This window comes from Dermacentor silvarum, chromosome 7 (genome assembly GCF_013339745.2).
Source record: "Dermacentor silvarum isolate Dsil-2018 chromosome 7, BIME_Dsil_1.4, whole genome shotgun sequence".
Taxonomy (NCBI): domain Eukaryota; kingdom Metazoa; phylum Arthropoda; class Arachnida; order Ixodida; family Ixodidae; genus Dermacentor; species Dermacentor silvarum.
This window is the reverse complement of record NC_051160.1, coordinates 122,039,931-122,067,369: the sequence shown is the minus strand read 5'-3', so window position 1 is coordinate 122,067,369 and position 27,439 is coordinate 122,039,931. Positions and strand designations below refer to the sequence as shown.

The 27,439-nt window shown below is 46.8% G+C and overlaps 1 protein-coding gene across 2 annotated transcripts; it reads left to right on the top strand.

Annotated features, from left to right (window-relative positions):
* The first annotated feature begins 3,770 nt into the window (after nt 1-3,770).
* Nucleotides 3,771-26,053, top strand: LOC119459136 (uncharacterized). Of its 2 annotated transcripts, XM_049671173.1 has the most exons (4): nt 3,771-3,881; nt 13,904-14,016; nt 18,265-18,354; nt 25,918-26,053. In XM_049671173.1, the coding sequence occupies exons 1-4, from the start codon at nt 3,860-3,862 to the stop codon at nt 26,011-26,013; spliced, it is 321 nt and encodes a 106-aa protein (XP_049527130.1). In that variant the 5' UTR covers nt 3,771-3,859; the 3' UTR covers nt 26,014-26,053. The 2 variants fall into 2 exon arrangements, with proteins under 2 accessions (XP_049527130.1, XP_049527129.1); XM_049671172.1 differs by lacking the exons at nt 3,771-3,881; nt 13,904-14,016 and adding an exon at nt 16,408-16,572.
* The last annotated feature ends 1,386 nt before the right edge of the window (nt 26,054-27,439 follow it).

Here is a 27,439-nt window from a genome sequence, read left to right as displayed (position 1 = left end):
AACTTATCACGTGCCTCGTAGAACGCATGAAAATAAGGAGACAACGGCTACTCACTCATAATTGTTTGTAAAACTTTCTGCACACATTACTTCTAGCATCGCCTCCACTTCCACCGAATGTGCCCTTTGACGCTCAGTTCACCTATAGGACACTGGGAAACATTGCCACAATTAAGACGGCTCAGGAACTCGTTAAATATTTTTTGAATTCTTTAATAAACCAACGCTCTTGAAACTTTGCTCACACATCACCCACAAGATGCCTCCTACTTCATCGAATTTTCCACTTTGTGGCACGTCGACTTCTTTCGGGATGTATAGGCCAAACGTAATTCCTACGCTGGTAGTAAAATATGCTTTTAACTCTCTAGAACGAATGCACAAGCAATTTTCAGCAATTACTGCAACTAGCTAAGACAGTTCAAACTTTGATCGTAACGGCGACAGCGTGACCGGGTTCTCACAGGACACCGTGAAAACACGCACATATAACGCTTTCGAGCTCTTAAGGCCCACGAACAGCTTTGCTGTAAAACTTAAATTCAACGCCATACAGATTAACACTGATACATCATTTCGATTTTATATGGATGACAAACGCCTCTGCTTTGCTACCTTTGAATAACGGCTTAATTCTTTGTAATACGCCAGTAGGATGCATGCAGAATGCGTGCACCGCCTTGCACTGTGCGAGGTAGAGAACGATGCGGTCGTGTGACCCGGTCTTATTCTCATATAAAGCGTACATTTTAATTGACCATCACTAGTCTGGCCAATATAAAGATTGTCGAAAGCCAAAGGAATCTTGCACGCTACCCCGAGAACGCATAATTAAGGAAGCGCGTTTTGTACTTCGATCTTCTCACACATAATGCGCCTGTTAATTTTATTTTCATTTGTAGCGCTTTTATACGCGCCTGTGAGAATTTCAAGAAAGCCGAGGAACCTACCCATAGCTCACAACTTGAGACCGCATACTTCACATTGTGGTAAGCGTACCATGCACGAATAATGTGCGACATATGTCGGATTCCCTGTCGGGCTCTCACCGCAGGAGCGAACATGTTGTTTGTAGTTATCGCGTCTGCAGGAGATACTGCTAACTCACGAACTGCTCCTCCCATTCTGCCCTTTGTTTCGCTGCAAGTGGTTCTTTGCGGTAACTGATAGACTCGTGCGCTTTCTGGGCACCGCTGCGGTGCTCGAAAGGATGAAGACCCTTAGCTTTCACCTGAGGCAACCAATTAAGGATGCCGCATTTCGATGGGGGCGAAGACATCCGTGTACCCCACTATGTCCTCCACTATGGCGTGCCTCATAATGAGATCGTCGTGCAAATAGAGCAAGTGATTAGAATGACGAAAATTCCGGTTGGGCGGGGTGAACGCAAGAAGAACTGTCGAAGTGCGCGGAGAAAAATAATGTACTGGGGGAACTACGGAATGGGTTCAGGCCAGGAAGACGCTTCAGTTTGATACTAACCCAATGCATAGAGATTTCAGTAGATCAGAATATACCTTTATCGATAGCTTTTCGAGATATTAAAGGAACCCATGACAACGTAGACAGAGAATTGTTATGAGATATATTCTTAAGCACGCAGGCATAGATGACGATTTCGTTGAGCTGCTGAGGGAGATATATAGAGACAACCGAGTACAAGTTGTATGGGAACGTCCAAAAGGTAATGGAGTGGTGGGAAGTCACCACGGACTGAAGCAAGGATGTCCTCTGTCTTCATTGTTGTTCACGCGTTATGATAAGGGCATAAACAGACGACTGGAAAACAGCAAATTAGGCTTTGATTTATCCTACATGCGTAATGGATAAACGGTGAAATCCTTGGATTGAAGTACGCGGAGTACATAGTGCTACTAGCGGACAATACAAGAGACTTACAGACACTTGCGAATATATGTGGCAACACAGCGACAAATCTAGGCCTTAAGTTTAGCACAGAGAAATCGGGAATTGTGATCTTTAATGAAGGGAGGAGTAATTACGTTGTGTCAATACAACAGCAAGTCAAACCCATAGTCAAGCAATATAAATACCTTGGGGTATACATAAACGAAGGAAAGACTTACTCAAGTCCCCACCAAGATAATCTGAAAATAAAGGGGAAGCGGAATGCAGCAATAATGAAACACAGAGCACTGTGGGGCCACAATAAGTATGAGGTGGGGCGTGGAATCTGGAAAGGAGTAATGGGATGGGTATGGGCCACTAGGTGTCGCTATTCAATGACAAAATGGGAAGTGCCTTGCTATTTGAGGCTCGAGCTCGTGGCCTAAGGACAAAGACGTACCGGGGCAAATATTCGCAACTAGATGAGGCACGAGGGAGCAATGGAACACCACGAGGGAGCACCACGAGGGAACACCACGAGGGAGCAATGGGAGGCACTGCTGTCCAGCTCGGCCCTCGACGACCAGCTCAAGCTGATCCAGAGAGCAGAGAAGATGGCAAGAGCCAGCGGAGCCCAGGACTAGGGGCCCCGACCATTAGCGATGCCCCATTGGGGCAAGACAAAACTATCTTTGAATTAAAGTTTCTATCTATCTATCTATCTATCTATCTATCTATCTATCTATCTATCTATCTATCTATCTATCTATCTATCTATCTATCTATCTATCTATCTATCTATCTATCTATCTATCTATCTATCTATCTATCTATCTATCTATCTATCTATCTATCTATCTATCTATCTATCTATCTATCTATCTATCTAGATGAGGCACGTGTATGCTGCATTAAAAATCCGGAGACCACTCAGCACAACCTAATAGAATGCGAATGCGTTACCCAGTGAGAGCCGTGGGTAACGTATGCGCCTCCGAGGAAGCGCTTGGATTTGAATTGGGCGGAAGCATCAACGGGTAAGCAGTCGAGATAAGCAAGAGACGTTTGGAGTGTTGGTGGAAGGAAAGCAGGGAAGAGATCGATACGACCGGATCTGTTACAGTCATAGGTAACGGTACAAGGTAGATTTTGAGGTAAAAAAGTAAATAAAGAGATGTATACAAAGCTGCTCCATGAAAAATATGTATGGCATACCTGATTAAATCAGAAGGTTAGGTGACTGTCAGCTTCCCGTTTCAAAGAGTATTCCATTAAATCTTCATCGTTGTTCTGGCTCGTAAAACCCCATAATTGAATTGAAAAAAATTATAATGACGGGCGAACCAAGAATATATGTGAAGCCCTATTTATTTTGTGTGGGTTACAAAGAAAGTGACTCCATGATAATTGACGTCAACCTCGAGCGATCAGATACCCCCCCCCCCTCTCCCGTCGCGAGGACCCCTTCCATGAAACGTGGAACCTACAGGCAACCGGCTGACACGCGTCAGTCACACGTCAATCAACCGGTTGACACACCTCACACTTCTCCACCGACGTTTTGTAGCACATCCTTCAATTCTACACCCTCGCCGCTAACACAACATTGGTCGTTTCCTCGCCCACCTGTCTTATCCTCTCTCCCCTTCAGGACAACCGTACATATATACTCGTATACTGTGCCGAGGAGAGCATATGTTGCCTTGAAATAGACAAGTCCACTTGTCGAAACATTGGCTCCTGCTTTCACGTATCTATAGTGTATTTCAAAATAAGTTCTTATTGACGCAGGAAAAAATTGTTTACGTCAGAATTAAAATTTCAGAAAAAATAATAAAGTTTTACGCGGAGGTATCACCTTCCCGGGCCACTCCAATTACCTGGATCCCCGTATTTCGTGCACTGTCTCTTTTTCCCCTGCAGTCGACCGACTATCAGCTTCATCCGAGGCCCTTGTTGAAGAAGAAAAAGAGGAAGAAGACAGATCGCCTGCTGACTGCATCGGAGCGAGATGAAGAACTTCAGCGCACAAGGTACCCTGCCCAAGTCTCCAGCTAACTGTCTGTCACCCTGTTGCTACAACTTTCGTTAATTCTATAGGGAGATGTGCACGATTCGAATATTCGGCTACAACGCCCGCTACATCATTGAAAGTCAGCGTTGCAGGCAGCTTGGTTTTGTGTCTTTGTGTGGTTGGCTGCCTGCGTCGAGCACATTAGTATACCCTTTATAGTTGCAGCACTAGATGTATACGCTGTAATGACCTGGCGTGGTGGTGGCTAGACCTGTCCTAAATAGGACACGCTGTCTTCTCGCGGGGTTACGCTACAAGGGATTCTACTTTCAATGCGAAGTATTCTTTGTCTCAGACCAGCCACTTTGTTGAATCTTCCTGCAGCGCTTTGTTTCGGGCTTCTTTAATTAGAATAGTCAGGTGTCCGGCTAGGTTAGGTGATCGAACCACTGTCACCCAGCACATCATTCCGATGCTCTACATATTGGGCCTCAAATACACATGCGGGCTTCTCTCGTCCCAGAGCCGACTAACTATAGCTCTTTGAGACAATTCGAATAGCGACAATTTGCTTTAAAAATTCGGTGTAGCTTGCACTAGTGGTGCAAGGCTAAAGACACAGCGGAGCTGATCAGTTCCTAGCGGGTCCTGGCTATACGAAGTGATGCTAAGTAATGCCAAGTGATGCCAAGTTATACGAAGTATATAAGCGTTTCCTCGTGGTCCGTCACATCGGGGAACGCCTCGCGCAGCACCTGCAGTCAGAGCACACGTAAGGGAATTGGGGCGAAAACTATGCATAGTGTACGGGCGGCGCGCAACAGGCGACACGCTGGGATGACGTCACGGCGCATGCGCAGTAGCGCGCAGCTGGTGGGGGCTCGGCCGAGCCGCTGCCAGAGGCGCCTTCTGCCGTCACGGACACCGCGAGCGTTCGGCGCCAATGCGGGGAAACGGAGAAGCGCGGATGGCGTTGGCAGCCCCTCTGCGCGTTGCCTCGTTGGTGCTGCTACAATTTGTTTACCTCTCTCTCTCTCGCTGTCATTTTCTCTTTCTCTCTCCCGAGCATAGCGTGCTACACGCACACACTCTCTCGCTCTTTTCTCTTTCTCTCTCCCGAGCACAGCGCGCGACGCTCCGCGAGGTAGTTGCTAGGCAGGGCAGTGGCAGGCGGCACACATTACGGCCGGCTGAAACAGCTCCGCTGTTAAAAAGCAGAGCACGTGCGCGCGTACCATTTTATATAAGATCACAGACACAGAAATGGAGAGCGCGAATGTTAGCTAACGTTATCATTGGCGTGCACGAGGGTCAAATTGCATAGAAACGACTTCTTGCCACCCCCCCCCCTCCCCTTCACTTTTCCGTGGCAGCTAGAGCTTTGAAACACTGTGTGACATTAAGCGGAGTTCGTCCATGTCGTAACAGAACCGGCTGTAACAAACAGGTTGTAACGTTGAATCAGTCCTGCCGTTGTCATGGTCGCCTTGCTAAAAAAATTAGGGGGTTTTACGTGCCAAAACCACGATATGATTATGAGACAAACCGTAGTGGGGGACTCCGGAGTAATTTCGACCACCTGGGGTTCTTTAACATGCGCCTAAATCTAAGTACACGGGTGTTTTCGCATTTCGCCCCCATCGAAATGCGGCCGCCGTGGCCGGGATTCGTGGCCTTGCTATTGTGTCACACTCGCTTGCGTCACGCCGTTACTCGCTTTACAGAAACACGTGGTCCATCTGAGTAATGCTATGCAAAACCCCAAAAGATGGCGCATAGCAAGTGAATGGCCAAATGATATGCATGACATTGATCCCCACAGAGCATGAGTTCTGCGTAATTTCTTTATCATTTAAGAACAACCGGAAAAAATGTCGCAGTTTCACCCGAAAGGCGATGGATCAATTGCGATAGCAAGTTAGTAGAGAGTTATATGGCGGAAGGATGTTAGTTTTATCGGCTGTATAAACTTGGACATGCAGCAGCACCAGCAACGCGCAGAACTGTTGTCGACGCCGTCGCCGTTTTGCCCGCGTTCGCAGCGAACGCGCGCGGCGTTGGTGACTGTTGCCAGGGCCTCTGGGAGCGGCTGGGAGGTTTTCGACGAGATAAGAACGGGAAACTCATCGATCAGCGTCGGAAATCTTACCCACCTTCTCGCCTCGCAACGTTTTTATATAAATACGCATTGATGCCGCAGCTAAACGTCGCCTCCCCTCCCTACCTCCCCCCCCCCCCCCCCCCCCCGGTGTTTCGCGCGACGGAAGAAGTCGCGTTTGCTCTCTCTCTCTCTCTCTCTCTCTCTATATATATATATATATATATATATATATATATATATATGGTGATTGTAACAGAGGAAAGAGACTTAGTTCTGCAGCCCTTCAGGGAGCACGGCCCAGAACGCACGTCTGTTCTCCGCCGTGCATTCGCTCCCCGGGAAAGCGCGCGTCCCTCGCGCCTTTTCACTCGCACATACAGCGTCAGGCGCGCGGCGACGGTTTCATCGCCGTTGACGTCATACGGAACCTCACGGCGACGGCGACGCCGACGGCAGAAATCCTCTTTGAGTGTCCATATAATTGCTATCGCAATAAAACAGGGCTGGCAATGTTCTGCTTTGCCGAGATTCGGCAAAATCGGCCTTGGAATGCCGAGTCAGCCGCTTTGTATCAGCTCTTTATGGAGGACGGAATTATAAATAACTCTCGATAAAGTTACTAAGGCAAGAAAGAATACAGGTGCGACGGTAGTTTGAAACTGATAGCCTATCACCCTTTTTAAACAGCGGGAGAACTTTAGCTACAGTTAGAAAATTAGAGAAAATGCCATACTTGAACGCAAGATTTATAATTACAAAAAGTGGTTCACTAATGACATCGACCATAAATTTTATCCATGCAGGGGCTGGTCTCTCTTAAACTTTTTTATTGCTGTAGACACATCAGCACGGGTCACGAGAAAAAAATAAACAAAAAAGGCGATTTAGGCTACGATGTGAAGTGCTATGTCCTTAACTGAAAATTTCGAAAAAGTAGTTACTAAAGGTGTCAGCAACACTGTCAGGGCGGTCATGTGCAATGGCATTATATCTAACTTTCTGCAAAGATGAACTATATAGTTATCGGTTTAAGAAATCGTTCAAGATATGCCAATAATTTGTCTTAGAACTGTTTGTGCCATTAGATAATTCTATTTTTTCTTCGCATAATTTAGCAGACATGAACGAGTGTTGGACTATTGTTAATAGTGCGAAGCTCAAGCAGCGTTAAATGTTTGCCTTTAAGTTTTCTTTAAAGGTTACATTTCTTCCTCATATTTTGTAGCAATCCCTGCGATAACCACGGGTTCTGAGGATATTAACAGCGGAGCTGTTTAAGCCGGCTGTAATGTGTGCCGCCTGCCACTGCGTTGCCTAGCAATCACCTGGTGGAGCGTCGCGCGCTATGCTCGGGAGAGAGAAAGAGAAAATTAGAGTTATAGAGAGATAGACAGAAACAAATTGTAGCAGCACTAATGAAGCAACGCGCATAGGTACGGCCGACGCCATCGGCGCTTCTCCGTTTCCCCACATTAGATACGAACGCTCGCGGTGTCCGTGACTGCTGGAGGCGCCTCTGGCTACTGCGCATGCGCCGTGACGTCATCTCGGCGTGCCACCTGCTGTGCGCCGCCCGTACACTGTGCATAGCTTTCACCCCACTTCCCTTACGTGTGCTCGAACTGCAAGTGCTTCGCGAGGCGTTTCCCGATGCCACGGACCCCGATGAAATGGTTATACACTTCGTATAACTTGGCATCACTTGGAATTACTTCGTATAACTTATCATCACTTCGTATAGACCTTTTCACAAACCGACGTTTGAGTAGCACCGATGATGATGATGATGATGATTTATTGGCATCCCCTTTGAAACGGGGCGGCGACAAATAGTCACCCATAGCCTGCTTGATTTAATCAGGTATACTATACATGTTCTTTATCTAGCATTTTTGTATACCTCTCATTATTATTTTTCTTTTTCAAAATGTTACCTTGTGCCGCTGCCTATGATTTTAAGAGATCGGGTCGTATCCATGTTTTCCCTGCTTTTTTTCCACCAGTACTCCAATCATCTCTTGCTGATCTCTACGGCTGATCTGTTTGTTTCCTTCCACTTTGAAACCAAGCGCTTCTGGGAGTTGCACGTTACCTACGGTTCTCGCTGGGTGGATACCGTCGCATTCCATCAGGATGTGCTGAGTGGTTTGTGGATCTTTACTGCAGCATGCACATGTCTCATCTAGTTCCGAATATTTGTTCCGATATGTTTTCGTCCTTAGGCAACCGGCTCGAGCCTCAAATAGCAAGGCACTGCCCTTTGTGTTATCGTACAGATTTTCCCTTCTAATTTCTTTCTTCTCATTCTTGTAAATCTCCATTGTCATTTTTGTTTCCATTCTTTGCATCCAATTCACGGTCTCTATTTCTCTCACTTTCTTTCTGATGACTCCTGGTTGTCTACTTGCAGTTTCGATTATCCTGTACTTGGTTGCCAACTTCCTTGACCTCTTCCTCCATTCTGTGTCCACGCTTTTCATGTAGAGATACTTGTGCACTTTAGCCGCCCATTTATTTTCATCCATGTTCCTGAGCCTTTCTTCAAAACTAATTTTGCTCTGTGCTTCTCTGACTTCAAAAGAGGCCCAACCCATGTCACCCTGCACTGCCTCATTTGTGGTATTACCGTGGGCTCCCAAAGCCAACCGGCCTACTGATCTTTGGTTAACTTCCAAACCCGCCAATATATCCGATTTTAAGCATAGAATGGCATTTGCGAATGTTAGCGCTGGCACCATTACTCCTTTCCAGATTCCACGCACCACCTCATACTTATTGTGGCCCCACAGTGCTCTGTGTTTCATTATTGCTGCATTCCGCTTCCCCTTTATTTTCAGATTATCTTGGTGGTTGCTTGAGTAATTCTTTCCTTCGTTTATGTGTACGCCGAGGTACTTATATTGCTTCACTATGGGTATTACTTGCTGTTGAATTGACACCACGAAGTTACTCGTGTGTTCATTAAAGATCATAATTCCTGATTTCTCTGTGCTAAACTTAAGGCCTAGATTTGTCGCTGCATTCCCACAGATATTCGCAAGTATCTGTAAATCTTTTTTATTGTCCGCTAGTAGCGCAATGTCGTCTACGTACATCAGTCCGGGGACCTTCTGTTGCACCATTTGTCCATTACGCATGTAGGATAAATCAAAACCTAATTCGCTGTTTTCCAGTCGTCTTTCTATGCCCTTGACGTAAAGCGTGAACAACAATGGTGACAGAGGGCATCCTTGCTTCAATCCTTGGTGAATTCCCACCATTTCATTTCCTTTTCTACCTTCCCATACCTTTTGTACTTGGTTGTCTCTATATATCTCCCTCAGCAGCTCCACGAAATCGTCATCTATGCCTTCGTATTGAAGAATATCCCACAACAATTCCCTGTCTACGTTGTCATAAGCTCCTTTAATACCTAGAAATGCTATCCATAAAGGTCTTTTCTGAGCTACTGAAATCTCTATGCACTGAGTTAGTACAAACATATTGTCTTCTAAGCAGTCTGCCTGGCCTGAACCCATTCTGTAGTTCCCCCAATACATCGTTTTTCTCCACCCACTTCGACAGTTCTAATTTTATGGCTTGCATTGCCATTCTATATATCCCCGACGTTACTGTAACTGGCCTGTACGAGCTCGTCTTATCCTTATCTCCTTTGCTTTGTAGATGAGATTCATCTTGCTTTCACGCCATCCAACGGGAATTTCTTTGTTCTAATCACTTGCTCTATGGCATTAGTCAGCAGTGCCTTGCTTTTTGGACCGAGGTTTTTGATTATCTGTATTGGGATTTCATCGGGTCCTGCTGCCGTGTTGTTAGGGACATTTTCTGCTGCCTTTTTCCAATAAAAGCTTTCTATGCTAAATTTTGATCTCTCTGGCCTCTCTGCTGTTGCTGGATCTATTGTCTGAACTACGCTTTTTCTCGTGCCGAAGTTATCCCTAATAACGTCTGTGATGTACCGCATCGCATCATCTCCTTCGTAGATGTTACCGTCTTCATCCCTTATAGCCGTTTGCGAGTTTTAGTTGGAGCTCCGAGTGCTTTTATATGGTTCCAGAATCTTTTTGGAGCGCCTTTGTCTCTTTTGTGAATGTTATGCACCCAACGTTCACTTGCGCATTTAATTTTCTCTTGCACGAGCTCACTCGCAACCCTTTTCTTTTCTCGGTATGTATTCCATCTAAGGAGCACCTCTTCTTCTTGTAATCCCAACTTTTTGGCTTCTCGATGAACCCTAGATTCCTCTTTACGCTCTTCTATACCTTGTTTTATTTCCTTGTTCCACCACTTACGTGGTTTCCTCTTGCCAATCCAACAATTGTTCTGCCGTGTCCGCCTTATTTCATGCTGCATAACGTCCACCAGTTCCTTATATTCCCAGACTGCTGTAGGAAAATCCTTAATTTTCTTCTCTATGTTGTTTGCGATCTCTGTTATTTGCTCGTCATTCATTTTTAAAAACTCTGAGGCTATGGGTTCATGTTCTGCGCTAGTATCTCGCCCAAACTTTAATGCTAAACGTCTATGATCGCTTCCCAGGCTATTTTTTCCATTTTCGTCTATTATCATTTGGTCTAGTTGTTCGTAGACCATTTCCGAGACTAAGGCGTAGTCGATACATGAGTGCCTGTTTCCGCATTGCCATGTTACGCACCATTGCCCGACACGGGCGACGTCTAGCGTCAGAAGATGTTATGCCGCCATTTTGGACTGTGAGCCTTGCGAGAGCAGGCCGGCCGCACTTCGGTTGTGTGATCTTCGCCGCGCATTATTTCGATTGTTTTCTTCCGCTTCGCTTGTCTTGTGCCGCTTGACTTGTTACATGTTTCACGTGCTCGCGTGAGCGCTCAGTGTGGTGTGCCATGGCAACAGCAAGCCCAGCCAGTGGATGTGGTGTTTCCTCGTCGGTAGCGGCGGAGGCCGCGTCTGCTTCGTCAAGACCTGGCGTGCTAATCAGCGGTATATTTCATTGCTATTGCTCGGTACATGTGACCGTATCGTAGATTGAATCTGATCACCATTACGTTTCACGGTTGAGGGTTGTCTCATTTAGCGAAAGCAGGCGCGTACGTAGCTGTCGGGCAATGCTTATAGAACCAGGCGCCGGCAGCCCGACGACGCGTGTCAGTGGTTGGTAGATATGCGGTGGTTACTCCATACGCTTCCGACGGAACTGAACAGCTCAGTCATGCAAAATTTATTGGATCTGGTGCAGTGCAGGGTGCTTATAACCAAATGTCAAAGCATAAGCGTGGCGATCGAGCAGCGCGGTACCTGCAGCGAACCGACGCACGACAGTGATCACAGATGCCAGCGCAACTGATACAGCCCAGGTGCTAGATTTTTATTTTTAGTATTTAGTATTTATTTATTTATACATACTGTCAATCCCAATAGGGATTATAACAGGACTTGTTATAAAGATATATTTGTTTAGCTATAATTTTACGTTTGTTTACCTGGAATGGCTTTTCTTTCGAATGTCTGAATTTGGAACAAGCTTCGCTCACGGTGAACCTTAACGTAGATCGTGCGCGAAGTTTGTATTGAAGATATCGCGTACGGCAAGAATTGTTCGTGTGCGTTATCTCTGAAGCGAAATAAGCCAATAATATTGCAGCGCTAGGGCCATCTCTGTTTTTTTCTCTTGTTTCCCTTACACCGTCTCACTGTGCTATGTTCATAATAAAGTAATGTCGAGTCTTAACAATTGTCGAATAAATATACATGTGCATATGACTGTAAACCACTACTTACCGTGAGTGAAAAGCACTTAGTGGTAAGCGAAGAGGTCACTGCACGCACGTAAGTATTTCACTTGATCGACTGTGCGTATAATTTTTTTTCGTTACTGTTATTATTACTGTTTGTTCGTTACTGTTCTTACTTGCGCGGGCTCATTTAGCGCGTTTCTACGCCACGCATAGTTAGCGCATTACGGTTCCCGAACTCTAGCACTGCATATGGAGCTAGGCCGCGCTGATGAGGTTGACGCGTTAGTTCTTGCATTCTCTTGCTGCCCAAGCACATATAGACAACGCTCAAAGATGGGTGAGCTCGATGCAGCACCACACTGTTGAAGTTATTAACTTTATGGACAGGGCCACGCAGGGTGCGTGTGAACGCAGAGACAATGTTTTGGTGGACACAGGGTCTGCATACATCTTCCATAGGACACGATTTTTCCAGATCGTTGCGAAGTGTATTTACCGACTATAGTTCTCTCGCAGAGTGCTTCAATTTGTCTTATACCGGTGTCACACGGCCACTTTTGATAGCGATCGAGACCGAATCTGGATCGGAATGTTCGACCGCGATTGGCTCCCTTCCACAGATTGAGCAAAGAAGCCAATCGCGACCAAGAAATTCGACCCAGATCGGCCTCGGTCACGATCAAAAGTGCGCCGTGGGACCCCCGTATTAGGCACTGGAATGAAGTCGTGTTTGAAACAATAACAAATGTAGCCTCTGCCACTACATACGAGAAAATATTGAATCGAAGAGCTGACAATTCTCGCAACCTATTGGGAAATGTGCCAAAAAAGGTTCAGCAAAATGCGTTATTTTACTGATGTGTGCATTGGTTCACATTAATTAGACTGAAATGCCAAGTCCTCTGGTTCACATTAGATTGAAATGCCAAGTCCTCAGGTGATGCAGGAAACCGGCGAAGCGTGGGCATATCACATCGGCAGTGGTCTCGCGGAGTGCTGTGTTGTGGACACACTTAGTGCCCAAAATCGTTATTTTCCGCTGGTTGTTTGTGCACCCATAAACTGCACAGTGTTGGCCTGTAGCCTTTTGATGATTATATATGCCATTATTTACGAGCGTAAGTCATTCGTGACAAAAATAAACGGAAACATTGAAGGAAAGCTCCGCAATGCAAGCGCAAGGCAAGCTCACAGTCCAGACCGAACAGGCAACACTGACACATACTCTCCACGCCAGACCGTCGGAAGCGCCCTCGTGAAAACGTCTATAGCCAGGACCAGCTAAGAATCGATGAGCTCCCCTGTGTCTTTAGCCTTGCGCCACTAGTGCAAGCTACCCCGACTTTTTTATGTCTTTTTACATTGTACTGTTTTACACTCGTCCACAGCTTTGAGAAAAAGTGAAGAACACTTGTTGAAGGCCTGCTCTGCATCGCATAATGATGTAACACTAGACCAATCAGTTGTAGTTATGAAAATAAAAATTAATTCCTGGTCAAATATAGAAGTAACAGGGTAAGTGTTCCAAAGGGCTTCACCACGCTGAATGCCAGAAATACGGGATAATAAGTAATGTTCACATCAATTACTCCAGCATAGGGAGAAGGCGAGAAATTACAAAGCGCATGATCGACCAATGAAGTGCCACAGGAAAGAGGACATATACGGTGGGAGATGAGATGAGAGATTCAAAACCATAGCCACTGAAACGGTCAGAGTATTCTGTGTACACAATATGCGTACCTGCAATATTAAGCAAGTTAATGTTGCGATCTCCAACTCCCGTTCGATGAAGGAGAGCAGTAAATGCACCCCAGAATAACGTTGTTATTATCGTTAAAACGAATTATCTATTTAAATCCATACGGATTCACAATGTATGACCTCAAAAAAAGATCTTGTCGGCGTGTGTAGGGTATATCTGACGCGATAAAGATTGCTGAGCCACCATAGAAGAACGGTGGCAGTACTCAGCTTCGTACGATGGCAGATGGAAAGGCTTCTCGTCGTACGTGCAGAGCCAAGTTTCAAAGATGCAAACGATTGACAAGGAATGAGCAAGTGAACTTATAAAGTTATTGATACTATCTGAGTTTTGCGGGGGCGTCGTGCGTTAATATGTGCCAGGGAACGATTGCTTTCAGCCAGCATGTGCTTCGCCTCTTCAGGAGATCGCAGGGCCATACTTATTACAAGCGGCCCTTTTCGGCGTTTTGGTTCTTCCAGAGGCGTACTGGATGCTGCCGCCGATGTTGGGCATCAAGAGGAGGCCAGCGTTCAGCCTCGGCCTCCACGATTACGTGCACAGACCCCACGGGCTGTTCGACTGCTTCGAGATCGTGAGTCCTGAATTCAGTATTGGACACGGTCTCGTTTGGCGTTCTTTGCGCCATGTTATTAAACATACTTGTTCGGTTATATATAGTCGCAGCTTGCGGGGCCCGCGACTGTTCAAGCGGAAGTTGTTTCCCAAAAGCAAGGAAGGACGAGCGTAGACTGGTCACGCGTCTTATTTATCGGACATGTGTCATGTGACAGATGGCTCGAGCGTCGCGCAAGACATGAGGCGAGGACAGACAAAACGCGAAGGACGCCATGCCGTAAAATGTTCATGCCACACGACGAACGAAATATTTGCACTACTAGCAATAGGAGGCGGTTTGTAGCATGCGCAGTGGGTGTGGTTTATACGATTCCCCTGACTTGTGGAACAAGTACGTTGGCCAAACGGGCGGATGTTTGAATGAGCGATTGAAAGAGCATTTTTACAATGTTCGCACAGCCATTCAAGGTCATCTTGGCGTTCACTGCAGAGACTGCGGTTGTGTGCCTGAATGTGATAAATGTGTCGTAATTTCCAAACACCGAGAACTGCTCACTCGTGAGATTATAGAGGCTGACAAGGTACCAGTGCGGCTGGGTGACCTTTGTATCAGCATGCCGTCTATTGCCCTTACAAAAACGAAAGTATCTGGCTGTAATGCGATAGGAGATCAAGAGAAATGTGACGTCATACGAAAGTTTAATTTTTTGTTCATGTTTAAAGTATACACTATACAGCGAAGCTGTATATGGCTAGGTTCTGGTGGCTTGCGTCCGCGGACAAAACGACCGACGCCTAGAACAATTTTCGGCTCCAGGTGCGTGGCGGTATCCCGGCAGTTGTTCCAATTAGCACAGGTGTCAAAACGGATAATGGATGGTCCATTGTTATACCCCTCGCCATCGCCGATGCCTCTTCCACAAGTGTCGCGATACTCGACGGTGGCACGTCCCACCAATCGTTGCGCCCCTTTGTCTCGTGATGTAGAGATTGCTCTAGCGCTGTTATCAGCAGTTGCCCTTTGGACTCGCTATGGGACGGACGCTCGTTTAGCGACATCTTCCAGGATCCTGACGATGCCGTGCAGTGTACCGCGTCTATCAACGCTGTGGCTCATATGCTAGTCTATGACGCAGCAAACGTACTATATACTTGGCCATCGCGCCGGGCGAAAACAAGACACAGGTGTCCTTGCTCTTTGACGAACATGCCGAAGACGCTCAATATAGTCAATAATGATAATGTATATAAATTCAATATAGCAATATTCCCTATAGCCGACCCACCATAGTCACAGCTTCGCTGGATTCCATCTTCACAGTAGTGGAAAAGCTCTGAATTTTTCTGGCGGTTTCGTAAATAAAGCTTAGTAGAAATCCGCCCCTGTGTTGTGTCCTTTCTTTTGTCCCGGTCTTTTGCGCTGTGCAGTGATGTCGATATTGGATCACCAACTCGTTCAAGCTTCCGCTTTATCACAATCACAATGCAACATGCAAAGGGGATCGCGCGTTTGGCGAGCGTAACAGAATTCATATTATTTCGTTATTCACAACATTCACATTATTTCGGTGAAAACGTTTTATCATTGGAGGAAGAGCCCTTCTTCTTTACGCTATGATTTAATATTCACCCCAAGCGAGCTAGCCTAGCATTGTCACACGCGAACACTAAGAATTGAAGGTGGGCTACTTCTGCTGGAGTAACAGTTGTCCTGTGTTTAGTTTCATTGTCTGCGAGTTCTATTCGCCGATGGAGAACAATAATTTCATTTCGACACAAGCAAAGTGAACACAGTCCGGGCAGAACGTGAAGACACATCATAAGCAAGTTCAAGAGCTGCTTAAACGGAGTAAAATATGGGATGAGCAGTTACTACCTGAAACAGGTGTTGCCAGCACACCCTAAGAAGTGTTCGACACGGGAACTTGCGCGCCGAACATGGAATGCGCAAGGAAAGCGTGAAACAACAGACTGCACCACAAAGTAATTTTTATGCCCTTTGAGGCTCGCCTTGTCCCGGAACAATAATCGGCATCTGTCTTGCGTGCGTTTCCTCTCTTGAAAACTTTGCGCTCGCTATACATTCCTGCCAAGAACTCTGTGTCAGGCTGATATGCGTACGCCGCTCTTGGATTGAAAGTACGGGGCGAGCAGCCTCAAAGGAAAGAAAGGCGCGCTGGATGGATGACAAGAATTGTCTGGAGACAAGTCCCGAAAGGTGGAAAACTATCGTAGAGTGGGGGACTTACTTCATATGTTCTAGGCTAGCCGATGAGTCGACCTCATTTGTCTTCTGCAGCGTACACTTATTTGGGTTTTTTAGGCAGATTTGGTTTTGTCTACGTCGACTCAAATGTGGTATCATGATCGATGGCTCGTGCCTGCCTCCCGCTGATCGCAGCTGGGCGGCGTGACAGTGTACATGATGATGTCCTCGGTGCCATGGACGGCGTCTCGGGCGACGCGCTTACTGTACGCGTGCTCCCTCACGTGTAGCCTGTGCGGCGTCCACATGATCGTCTCCAGCATCCTGAGCCCCACCTCCGCCTACTACCTGCCGCGCATCTTCTACGTAAGCATGCGCGTGGGACACAGGGCCCATGATATCTTTCGTTGCGTTGTTGATGGCGTGTTGGGTTGGGCGAACCGGAGCGTATTCCAATGTCCAAGAGGTTGCTGCTTTCGCGCGATGGTGTTCGATATAGCGTGAAAGATTGTTGATTTGCTGCAGTGCTAGGAACTGGCGAAGACGAATAGTGAGATTTATCTAAATTGAATTTCCCCAGCATGGAATGGTGACAGCATGCAATATAGGCGCTGGATGTTGTTCCGAAAGTCAGGGGGCATTGACTGGATTGTAGATTTGAAATAAAATTTTTCTTCAAAAAATCAAAAAAAAGCTCACACACTGTTTCTTTACCACAGTGCAGGGATCTCAAGCAAACATATACGTTGTTGTTGTTACCTCAAAACATGGCCCATTGCTTAGTTTGAATAGCGGCTGCATTTAACCGTAAACATCATCATCATCAGCGTAATTTATGTTGACTACAGGACGAAAGGCTTTCCATGCAAGGGATCATCTACCCTGTCTTACGAGAGCTGAACCAATCCTATACCGTACAGATTTTCTAATGTGCGCTACATTGTGCTTACAAATTTTCAGATTTTATCATACCACCTAATTATTTGTCGACTGTGTTTCTCTTCCCTTGGTACCCATTCTGACACTTCGATAGACCACCGGTTATCGGCTCTACGCATTACTTAATCAATTTATGCCTTACTTAATCAATTTTCATCTCTTAATCTACACTAAACTTCGGATAACCCCGCTTTGCTCGCTAATACACACCGCTGTCTCGTTTTTTGAGTCTTAACGTTACGCGTGTAATCTTTCGTGCCATTGCTCGCATGCGCGGCCCTGAGATTCCGCATAGCCTGTTTTGTCAAATTTCCAGTTTCTACTTTAGATTATTACCGGTAGGATGTAATGGTTGTAGACAATTGCTTTCATTGATCATTGTGATCTGCCTGTCATGACTATAGGTTTGTTCTTCTATACACACTGCAACTCCCTTTATGTTATTGGGCGAATTTCCTTCTCAAAATCCGGGTACCACGAATATCAGTTCTGCCACTTGTATGATAACTTGATAGGTCAGTGAAACGACTTTCGGAAGATGCGTCTAGCGCCGCAAATGTTGAGGGGCTTAAGATAGACACATCTTTGTCCGACGCCAACGGTTTGACAAAAGTAACACCCGTTTTCACAGAATATACACGTTCCCTTAAAAGACAAGTCTCGTTAAAAATCAAGACGCCGTGTGGAGGCATCCTCTTTCACTGCCCTCCTACATTTGCTGCGATACGCCTTGTATTTCAGAGTTTGTCGAGCAACGCGAATGATGCTTCGCTATGAGATAAAACACTGTGTGTATCGAATTGATGCCTCGTTTCGAAGGGTTTCTATCACAATGAGTTCACAGCATGCAAAAAAAAAGATTGTTTTCGATCTGTGCTGTATCATCTCTTAAGAATTACAGGAACAAAATCATGGTCGTGTGTTTTATATGCGCTGCGTGACAGACGTAACTTCGTAGTGTGCCACATCGGATTTGTGGGGAATTAATTGCCAGAAGACAAACCCAAATTCATGTTGTTCCCGTAAAAAATGCTGTTGCAGGATCATACGTTCGATGTAATGCATTCGCGGGCGTTTTGATCAGCGACGTAACACAGCGCTTCATCCACTGCTTCGCAGTACATCCTCTTCCAAGGCGCCGGCGCGAGCTGCTACGTGATCAGCTGCATCTCGATCGCGCAGGAGATCCAAAAGATGTCTTCCCTCTGTGTGAGTATTTCTCGGCAGTTTCAGAAGGCGACAGCGAGAGCAATCGCGCGCAGAGCTGGGAGAAGCGGGCTATTCACAGCTACAGATATCATTGCATTGAACACTTCATTCTATTGTACAACTGCGGGGTTATTTCAGTGTAAGCCCAGTAAAGAAACAGTGTAGTTCAATCAATCAGCCATGAGCGGTCGATTAGAGTACGAAGAGTGATGCAACGCCACTACCTGCTAAGACGCACAAATTTCGCTCTACGCTGAGCACATCGTGATGTAACATTTTTGTACCACCCTTTTGGACGTGCCTCTTGCATGAGTGCCTTCTATAGTACCGCGGAACTACGACGGCAAACTGCAGGACTTCGTACGGCTCGCGTGGTCAAACGCCGCACCGCCTCATTTCTGGGGCATATACTATACCAACTATTATAGTTAGCTCTTGTGATTAGCTCAGTGAGTAGAGAAACATCTCTAGAGGCGCTGGTGCCGCGTTCTATCCCCGGATCAGGACACAATTTTTATTCAATTGCGGGGCTTTCGTTCCGACGAACTCGTATGCGCTTCCATTGTAGTTTCGTGATGCATTTCAGTAGATAACTGCTTTTTCTCTCTAATAATCTTACTCACTTTGTGGGTTTCAGCACGACCTATTTGGTTATGAGACCTTTCAGTGGTCACTAAGCAAACAACCCGCAAAGCGATTGTCAGTAGTTGAGGTGCTGCCGCATGGACAGTTTCACTAACAAGCGGGAGAAAAGAAGTGGCAGTGAGTGAACCGGAGTGCCCTGCAAGACCGCCTACTGCACTTTTTGATACGGTCTCACTTGCACCCATTTTGTTGCAGCATTTGCAATGGCAGGTGTTGTGGAAGAAGGCAGACATTAGTCGAGTATTCCGCAGCACCTATCGCTAGCTGATCATTCGCTTGCAACGTCTTCTATTACGAAACAAGATTTTCATGAGGTTCGCCGATCAAGGACCTCGGAGACAAGACAAAGCTGCTAAAGAAACGGTATAATTACAAACGTTAACGCTGGAAGTTTCATCATTAAAACGTTTGGAAGCTTCAGCAGGCGAAAAGTAGGCGAGAGCGAAATCGCTTTCATATTGCGCCATGCTTCTGGTGTACCTCGCGTTTACTGAACTCAAATCGCCCTGCCGACCTCGTCAACGCGTGCCATTTTAAAGCTAACCTTTCAAGGCGAACTCTCCTGAACTTTGTTAACCGCGACTGCTTCGGCTGCGAGGAGCTTCTGCTGTCTTGCGGAATAGCTGATACACAGGGCAACAGTCAATTGACGAATCGGCTTGTGTACAAGCAGCCCCATCTGTACATACCCCTAGAGATGTGCTGTTGGCCGCGGCTGTTATCTACAGAATTGCGCAGTGGCACAACTAACGGTACCGCAATATTCTGAATGCAGCAAACGTGCGCATTGAAACGCCTAATTGATTTGTTAAAGCGAAGCTTTCTAGAGCTGTTTTGCCGGGATGTAGCGCGTCTGCTTGGTCGGCTTTTTTCCCACGCCGAGTAAGGAGCGCAACTTTTGAAGATGCTGCAATAGTAAACTAGGCTAATCTCGAATACAATATAATTAGGTTTTTTTCCGGGTAAAACCCGATTTTGCCCGATTTTTACACCCCGAACATGTTTCTGGAGAATTGTGTTAAACCCAATTGCTCCCTGAATTCGAAAACCACGTACAAAGTTTCTTTTTTTTCTTTTTTTTCCACGCTGCACGGAGTTTGCGGTGCACACGCGCTAGCTACCCTGCCTCGGCACATGGAAATTAGATCCTGCGATTCTGTTGACCTCCAGTGAACTCCAGTGACCTTTGTATAGACTTCATTTCACAAGCTGCGTATACAGCAATGTGGACGCTACACGGCTCTCAGACAACCGCCCAACGAGCGCGCCTAACGCTGAGTTGGTAACTCACCGTGACATTCCACGGAGGCCGGCTGAAGAAAAGCGACAATAGGCTTATCTTCAGTAGCACTCACATTGTCGTGCCTAACTAATGGAAGCTGTGATGTCGAGAGAACTGTCTGTCAGCTGAGATAGGTTCAAAGATCGGACAGGACTCGAGATGGAGACCGACATGTTGTACATGCAGATGATAATGTATGTGAGCAAGGATGTGCAAAAAATCGATGACCAGCTTTTCGTGAATAAAATGTTAAATTTCTCAGAAGTTATGAATGCTCTTTAGTGAAATTATTACTTATTAATTTCCAAACAAACGCCCAACTTCAGAATATTTGCTAGAAAACCCTGATGTCTCCCGATTGCCAGCTTGAAACAGAGCGCTAGTTTTAACGTGTTAGCGTTCAGGAGCTCGTGATACTATTTGATAAAAGAAGAAAAAAAAAAAACCCGAACGCAATGTTTTACTTAATACATTTGCAAATTTAACCCGAAAAAACCCGAATTTCGGAATGGTTAAACAAAAACCAGATTTCTCCCCGATTATCAGCTTGAAAAATAGCACGTGATTTTTACCCCCCAAATTAAAAAATATATATAAAATCCGAAAACGAACAACCCTAACCTATAATCCGTGGTCGCGTGGATCACGTGGTGGTTGTTTCTGCGTCATGCCGGCTTGCCGGCCAAGCACGTAATTGCTATGATGAAATACGCGCTGCAGAAGACGAACGTGTTCATAGTAATCATTTTAACCGATTCACGAAAGCCATACGCGTCACGCAGATTCCAATATGTGCGTCAGATCTGCACACTTTTTTTCTGCACACCCCACCCTCGCTGCCGCGAAAATTCGCGTCTCCGCAGCGAGTCAGTTGCGAATCGTTGCTGCTTTTCAGTACGCAGCCCCTCCTTTCGGGAGGAGTATAAGAATGTATGCATATGTTCCTCCGTTCATTCTCCGTTTTTTTTTCGTTTATGATGTTACACTAAGGGCCGCGCAGAGGGAGCTGCACGCTGACGGGCACGCTGCCAGAAGCGTTTGTGCCTCTTCCTCCCTGATATCATCTTACAGACTCTGCCTTATGACGGTAGCACGTGTGGCGATGTACAGTCAACCACAAAATCTTACGGAACGCCACACCTCACAACGCAGCCTAGTATTCGCGTTTACAGCCTCGACCTGCAGTATAAGTGAACACCACTGCCATGTTCGGTTTTACTGACTACTGCTCCACGCTGCTCGGAAATGGAACGTTTCCTTAGATCCCGTGGTCTGTAAACTTTTGTGGTTGACTGTACACAATGCGCGCACCTTACGCCCTCTTTTCCTGCTTCCTCCCGCTGATCAGCAGCGCGACCAGCTGCGGTCGCAGCATGCACGGAAACCACTTTGCGCCAAGATTACCTCGCATGCGCAGGTTTCACCTGCAAAATCCGTCCCTCTTTCAAAGCTTATTTCGCGCCTGCTCATACATTTATTGTGGGGACGATGAAGGAAGGTGCCAAGTTTATCTAGTCTTTTATGTAACACCAGTATTGCGCCGCTCGCTCCCACCGCGGTAGCCTATAAAATCTTTTATTGGGAACCGGTGTTGATGCAGTCGCGAGGTAACCGTGTTCTAAGCGCAGATCCGATAGCTAAGCGATATTTATGTTCACGTCTTACAGCTGCTTGAGTGTGGGAGAAATACTGAGCACGGTTTGCTGCCAAATAATAAAGTAAATCTATGTTTTTAACTTAGAATGGAAGAGCTAGATATAATTTTGTTCTCGTGCTTACCTCTCTGTGTCTGCCTTCTTCTTATTTTGATGAAGAATAGTAATTGTAAATAGATATCGTAAAGAAAGAGCTGGATGTTATATTCCATAGGTTGCACAAGCGCGTTTTACGATGCTCCATAACACACTGGGAGATCTGGTAAACAGCCACCCATGGCGGAAACGCACAATTTGGGGAAAATAGAAGCCAAGCGTTACAGAGAGTAATGCTGTAATGGCGAGGCCCGAAGACCCACGAAGATATGCGAAAATCTGTGTTCGCGCTCTTGCATGCACCTTTTGCGCCATAGACAGACAGCAACAGTTGGTGCCTGAGCCAAAACCATTGCACGCGCCACTGCGGAAACGTGTATTTTACCCAGAGCCAGCTTTAGCCGGAGCCGGCCACACTCGCCAACGTCACGACTCGACGCACAGCAGGGAAACCGTGGAGCCGAGGTAGCTCTCTGCAACTTCGGTGCTTCGCGCGACATTTGAAATAAATCTATTTAAACTCAGCTACAGCGTTTCGCGTTTGGCAGAAAATTAAAAAAAAGGCGCGATTGCACAAGAAAATAAGCGTAGCTTGCGTAAACTTGCTACTCTTCTTTGAAGACATGCACTTCTTTGAAGGCGTGCACTGGTTTTAGCATGTCTGTGTAAGGTTTGCAGAAAATGCGCCTATAGTACGTGAGGTGAAGGCACTGTTCGCTAGGCAGGCAGATCGAAGCCTTGCACGCATACGACACAATGTTTTAACGGGGCTACCCGACAATATCAGAGCGAAGAGAAAGTGAGAGAGCATGTGTTGCGGTAGGAGTACGATTCACCCGTTTTCTGGCACTTCACCTATTGCACGCAACATCTGGACGGTTTTGAGCTTTTTGTGAAAAAAAATACAAAGTTACAGGCCATAAAATGGGGCGATTTCAATAATACAGAATCACACATCGCTGCAATCAGCGCAGGGCGGCGGCTACACACTTTTGGCAAGTTTGTATGGCCGATAAAATGACCGGCCTTGATTGAATTTTCGCAATGTCAATTCTTAGAGCTCTTACGGCAAGGTGCGTTTCTAGAACTATCGATGCGTCCTCTACGGCCGTCTTCAACATTGTCACTTGAAGTTTCTCACATCCTTGCAACGAAAGAATATTGCCGACTGAAGAGTTGTGTTAACTAGTGCATTATGATGCACAAAAATCAACGAAATAAATAAAAGGAAATCAAGAATATTCAGAGCCCTTACACTACTGTGAAGATGGAATCCAGCGAAGCTGTGGCTGTGGTGGGTCTGCTATAGTGAGTCTGCTATATTATCATTATTGAGCGTCTTCGGCATGTTCGTCAAAGAGCAAGGGCACCGGCGTCTTGTTTTCGCCCGACGCGATGGCGAAGTAGTGCGCTTGCTGCGCCAAGTCCGCCCCATCAGTCATAGAATAGCGTATATATATGAGCCACATCGTTCATAGCCGCGGCACTCTGTACGGCATCGTCAGGATCCTGGAAGATGTGGTTAAACGAGCGTCCGTCCCATAGCGAGTCCAAAGGGCAACTGCTGATAACAGCGCTAGCGCGATCTCTACGTCACGAGACAAAGGGGCACAACGATTGGTGGGACGAGCCGCCGCCGAGTATCGCGACACTTGTGGTAGAGGCATCAGCGGTGGCGAGGGGTATAACAATGAGCCATCTGTCGTCCGTTTTGACACCTGTCAGGCGCGAAACCGCCGCGCACATGGAGCCGAATATCGTTGTTCTACGCCTCGTTTTGTCCGCGGACGCGATCCGCCAGAACCTAGCCATATACAGCTTCGCTGCAAATTCCCGTCTCCTGCCTCGTTTCCACTGCGTTTGTTACCCGCCGCGATAGCCGCGCGGACGTGTTGTTGCGCTGCTGAGCTAGATGTAGAGAGTTCGATCCCGGCCGTGACGGTTGCATTTCAATGTAGTTGAAAAGCAAAAAAGAGAGGAAAAAATGTTCGCGTACTTAAATTGATGCAAGTTTGGTGCAAAACCACAGGTGGTCCAAATTAATCGGAAGTCCCGCACTACGGCTTGCTTCATAACCAGATTGTGGTTTGAACGCGTGAAACCCTAGCATTTAATTTAAGGAAAGGCAGTTTGTTATTGTTGTAACAGAAAACCAAATGCATTAATGTAGCAATAAAGAGTTTTCGCTGTGCGTGATACGTCATATGCTAGGCCCTCTGCGCATGCACTGCCTCTCCGCGGCACCGCGGTCGACATGCCGAGGAATCGACACGTTTTAGCATGCTTCATCGCGCACTGTGCTGGAGCGTACAGTGAAATTAATGATCTAACGAAGAATGAAGCTCTCAGAGTGTTCTGGCATCGCCATTGCATCAAGAACGCTAATGCTTTGGTGGCTGCGCTGGTCTGGATACTGCTATGTTCGTTACGCAATTCCGGTAAGTTGTCGCGGTAGTCAGCGGTACAAGATGCGAGTGCAGAATTAAAAAGTCGCAGTTTCGCCCGAAAAGCGAAGCATTGATTGTCATAGCAAATTAGTGGACAGCTATACAAAGCAAGGGCAGTTGTTTTATCTGCCGTGCAAACTTGTAAATATAGGCACACTAGCTAAATTAACAAGCGCAGCGTCATGCGTGCACAAGCAAACATGAACGCATCTCACTCGATGACCGCGGGAACTGGCTGTCAAAACGCTGAAGCGAGTCAGCGCAGCAGCAGTAGCGAGCGAATTGAGCTGCGTGTTGGCGCTCGCATCAACGCGATCTTAGCCGCAAAAACACAGGGAGGGCGGACTGTGCCCCCGCCGGTGATGGCTTTCAAGATAAAGCCGTGCGGGCGGGAGCACGCGGCGCAGAACGCCCCCCCCCCCCCCCCCCCTCTCCCACCGAAGCCTTCCGGCGCTGCAGTAAGGCCCTGCCCCTCCACCTGCCTACCCTCCCTCCGGAGCGTTGTGCGCGACTGGAAGACTGCGCTTCCTTCCCGCTTACCGCCCGTGTGCGTGCTAGCCGCGATTGCCGGCTCACCGTCGCATGCTTTCACCCGCACATACAGCGTATGGTGCGCGGCGACGATTTTATCGACCGTGGACTTTACACGAAACCTCACGGCGATGGCGACGGCGGAATTTCGCCTAGAGTGTTCATATAATTGCTATCGCAATAAAATTAAATTTGGGAACTTGATGGCACACTGTAATGGGGTCTCCGGATTAATTTTGACCACCTGGGGCTCTTTCATCATCATCAGCCTATATTTATGCCCACTGGAGGACGAAGGCCTCTCCCTGCGATCTCCAATTACCCCTGTCTTGCACTATCTGATTCCAACTTGCGCCTGCAAATTTCCTAACTTCATCACCTCACCTAGTTTTCTGCCGTCCTCGACTACGCTTACCTTCGCGCCGGCGTTCTTGAACGGGCCCCCAATGCGCGGGGCACTGCCGTTCTTGCATTTCGCCCCCATCGAAATACGGCCGCCGCGGCCGGGATTTGATCACGCGACTTCGGGCTCAGCAACGCCACGCGAAAGCCGCTACGCCACCACGGTGGGCGCGCATGCAAGTGGGCTGTAACGTTTGACGCCGCATGCAAAGCTAAAACTCTCCAATAACCTAAAGCGCTTACTGCTGCTTCGATCTTGCGCATTCTTGTTCTCGCAGAAAAGGCTCTCACTGTGATACACGTTTCTGTCACAAATGGCGGAATGGCGGTCCTCAGTGTCGTATGCGTCCCTTTGTTGATATCAAGTTACCGCTTTTTTTTCCGCTGTCCTAAGTTATTGCTAAGGTTGTAGCACACACATATATCTGTTATAGACGGACGGCCTGTTGGCACAGAGGGCTTGAAGCAAAGTCTAATGTAGAGGCCATTGTTTCGATTTGTACAGATCGTCGGATTGAGTACGGGAGGCCTGCACGCTCTGCACTTCACGTACGCCTTCTACAAGATGTACATCGAGCCTAGCGGCTACGGCTGGTTCTGAGAACTTCGCTCCCTCAGCCGGAAAGCCGAAGGTCGAGAAAAAAAAACAGGCCGGCGATATAAAAAATTAATGCGTTCGTGTGTATTCATTTCAGCGTATTTTTGCGTATAGGTGCTTGCCGAAATTGAAAGCTGGATGGAGCCGCTGTAACACTGACCTTAATTACTCTCATTCATTGAAAAATAAACGAAGCCTCGAAGTCGCGGCGTCTGCGGTTGAACCTGGTCTTGTAGTCAAGGGTCAACACATGAGTGAAGACAAGAACACACAAAAAAGACTCCTAGTGAACATGTGGGATTCGCAGCAGAACCAAATGTAGCTGCCGTCTGTTATACAATATATGTTGTAGGGATTCCGTAATGATCTTGCAATTATTCAATGGGAGACTTTTGGCCCCGCTCTGCTTGTGTACCAAAAGGCGGATACACTCGCAAACTTTCTTGCAACTCACAGAGGTATGCATGGCGGACCGCATAGGACATAGTGCACCGCAGAGAGAATGCAGTTGGCCATCACGCGCACTTCGCACTTCCCATCAACATAATCATCATCATCAACCAATTTCCTTATGTCCACTGCACGACAAAGGCCTCTCTCTGCGATATCCAATTGCCCCTGTCTTGCGGTAGCTGATTGCAACTTGCGCCTGCAAATTTCCTAACTTCATCACCCTATCTAGTTTTCTGCCGTCCTCGACTGCGCTTCCATTTCTTGGTACCCATTCTGTAACTCGAATGGTCCACCGGTTATCCATCCTACGCATTACATGGCCTGCCCAGCTCCATTTCTTGCGCTTAATGTCTACTAGAATATCGGCTATCCCCGTTTGTTCTCTGATTCACACCGCTCTCTTCCTTTCTCTTAACGTTAGGCCTAACATTTTTCGTTCCATCGCTCTTTGTGCGGTCCTTAACTTATTCTCGAGCTTCTTTGTTAACCTCCAAGTTTCTGCCCCATATGTTAGCAACGGTAGAATGCAATGATTGTACACTTTTCTTTTCAACGGCAGTGGTAAGCTCCCAGTCAGGATTTGGTAATGCCTGCCGTATGCACTCCAACCCAATCTTATTCTTCAGTAAATTTCCTTCACATGATCAGGGTCCCCTGTTCACATAGGATGCCATAACGCAAAGCTATTCCAAACTGTTTCTATGCCATTTCTGCAATTGGCCCTCTACGATGGGTGAAAATTTATTAGGGCGACCCCCATATCGCCTCTCTGTCACGTTAACAATTATTTTTTGCCCGAATAAACACAGACCTGAAAAAAACCCCTAAAACTTTCTAGAAATATACAAAAACAAGTAGAACCGACGACATTTCAGTTCCCGCTCTAAAATCCAATGGCACTGCTGTAACGACAGACGCTAAAAAGGTTGAAGTGTTTAATCTTTATTTTCAATCAGTGCTTTCGGAGAGACTAACG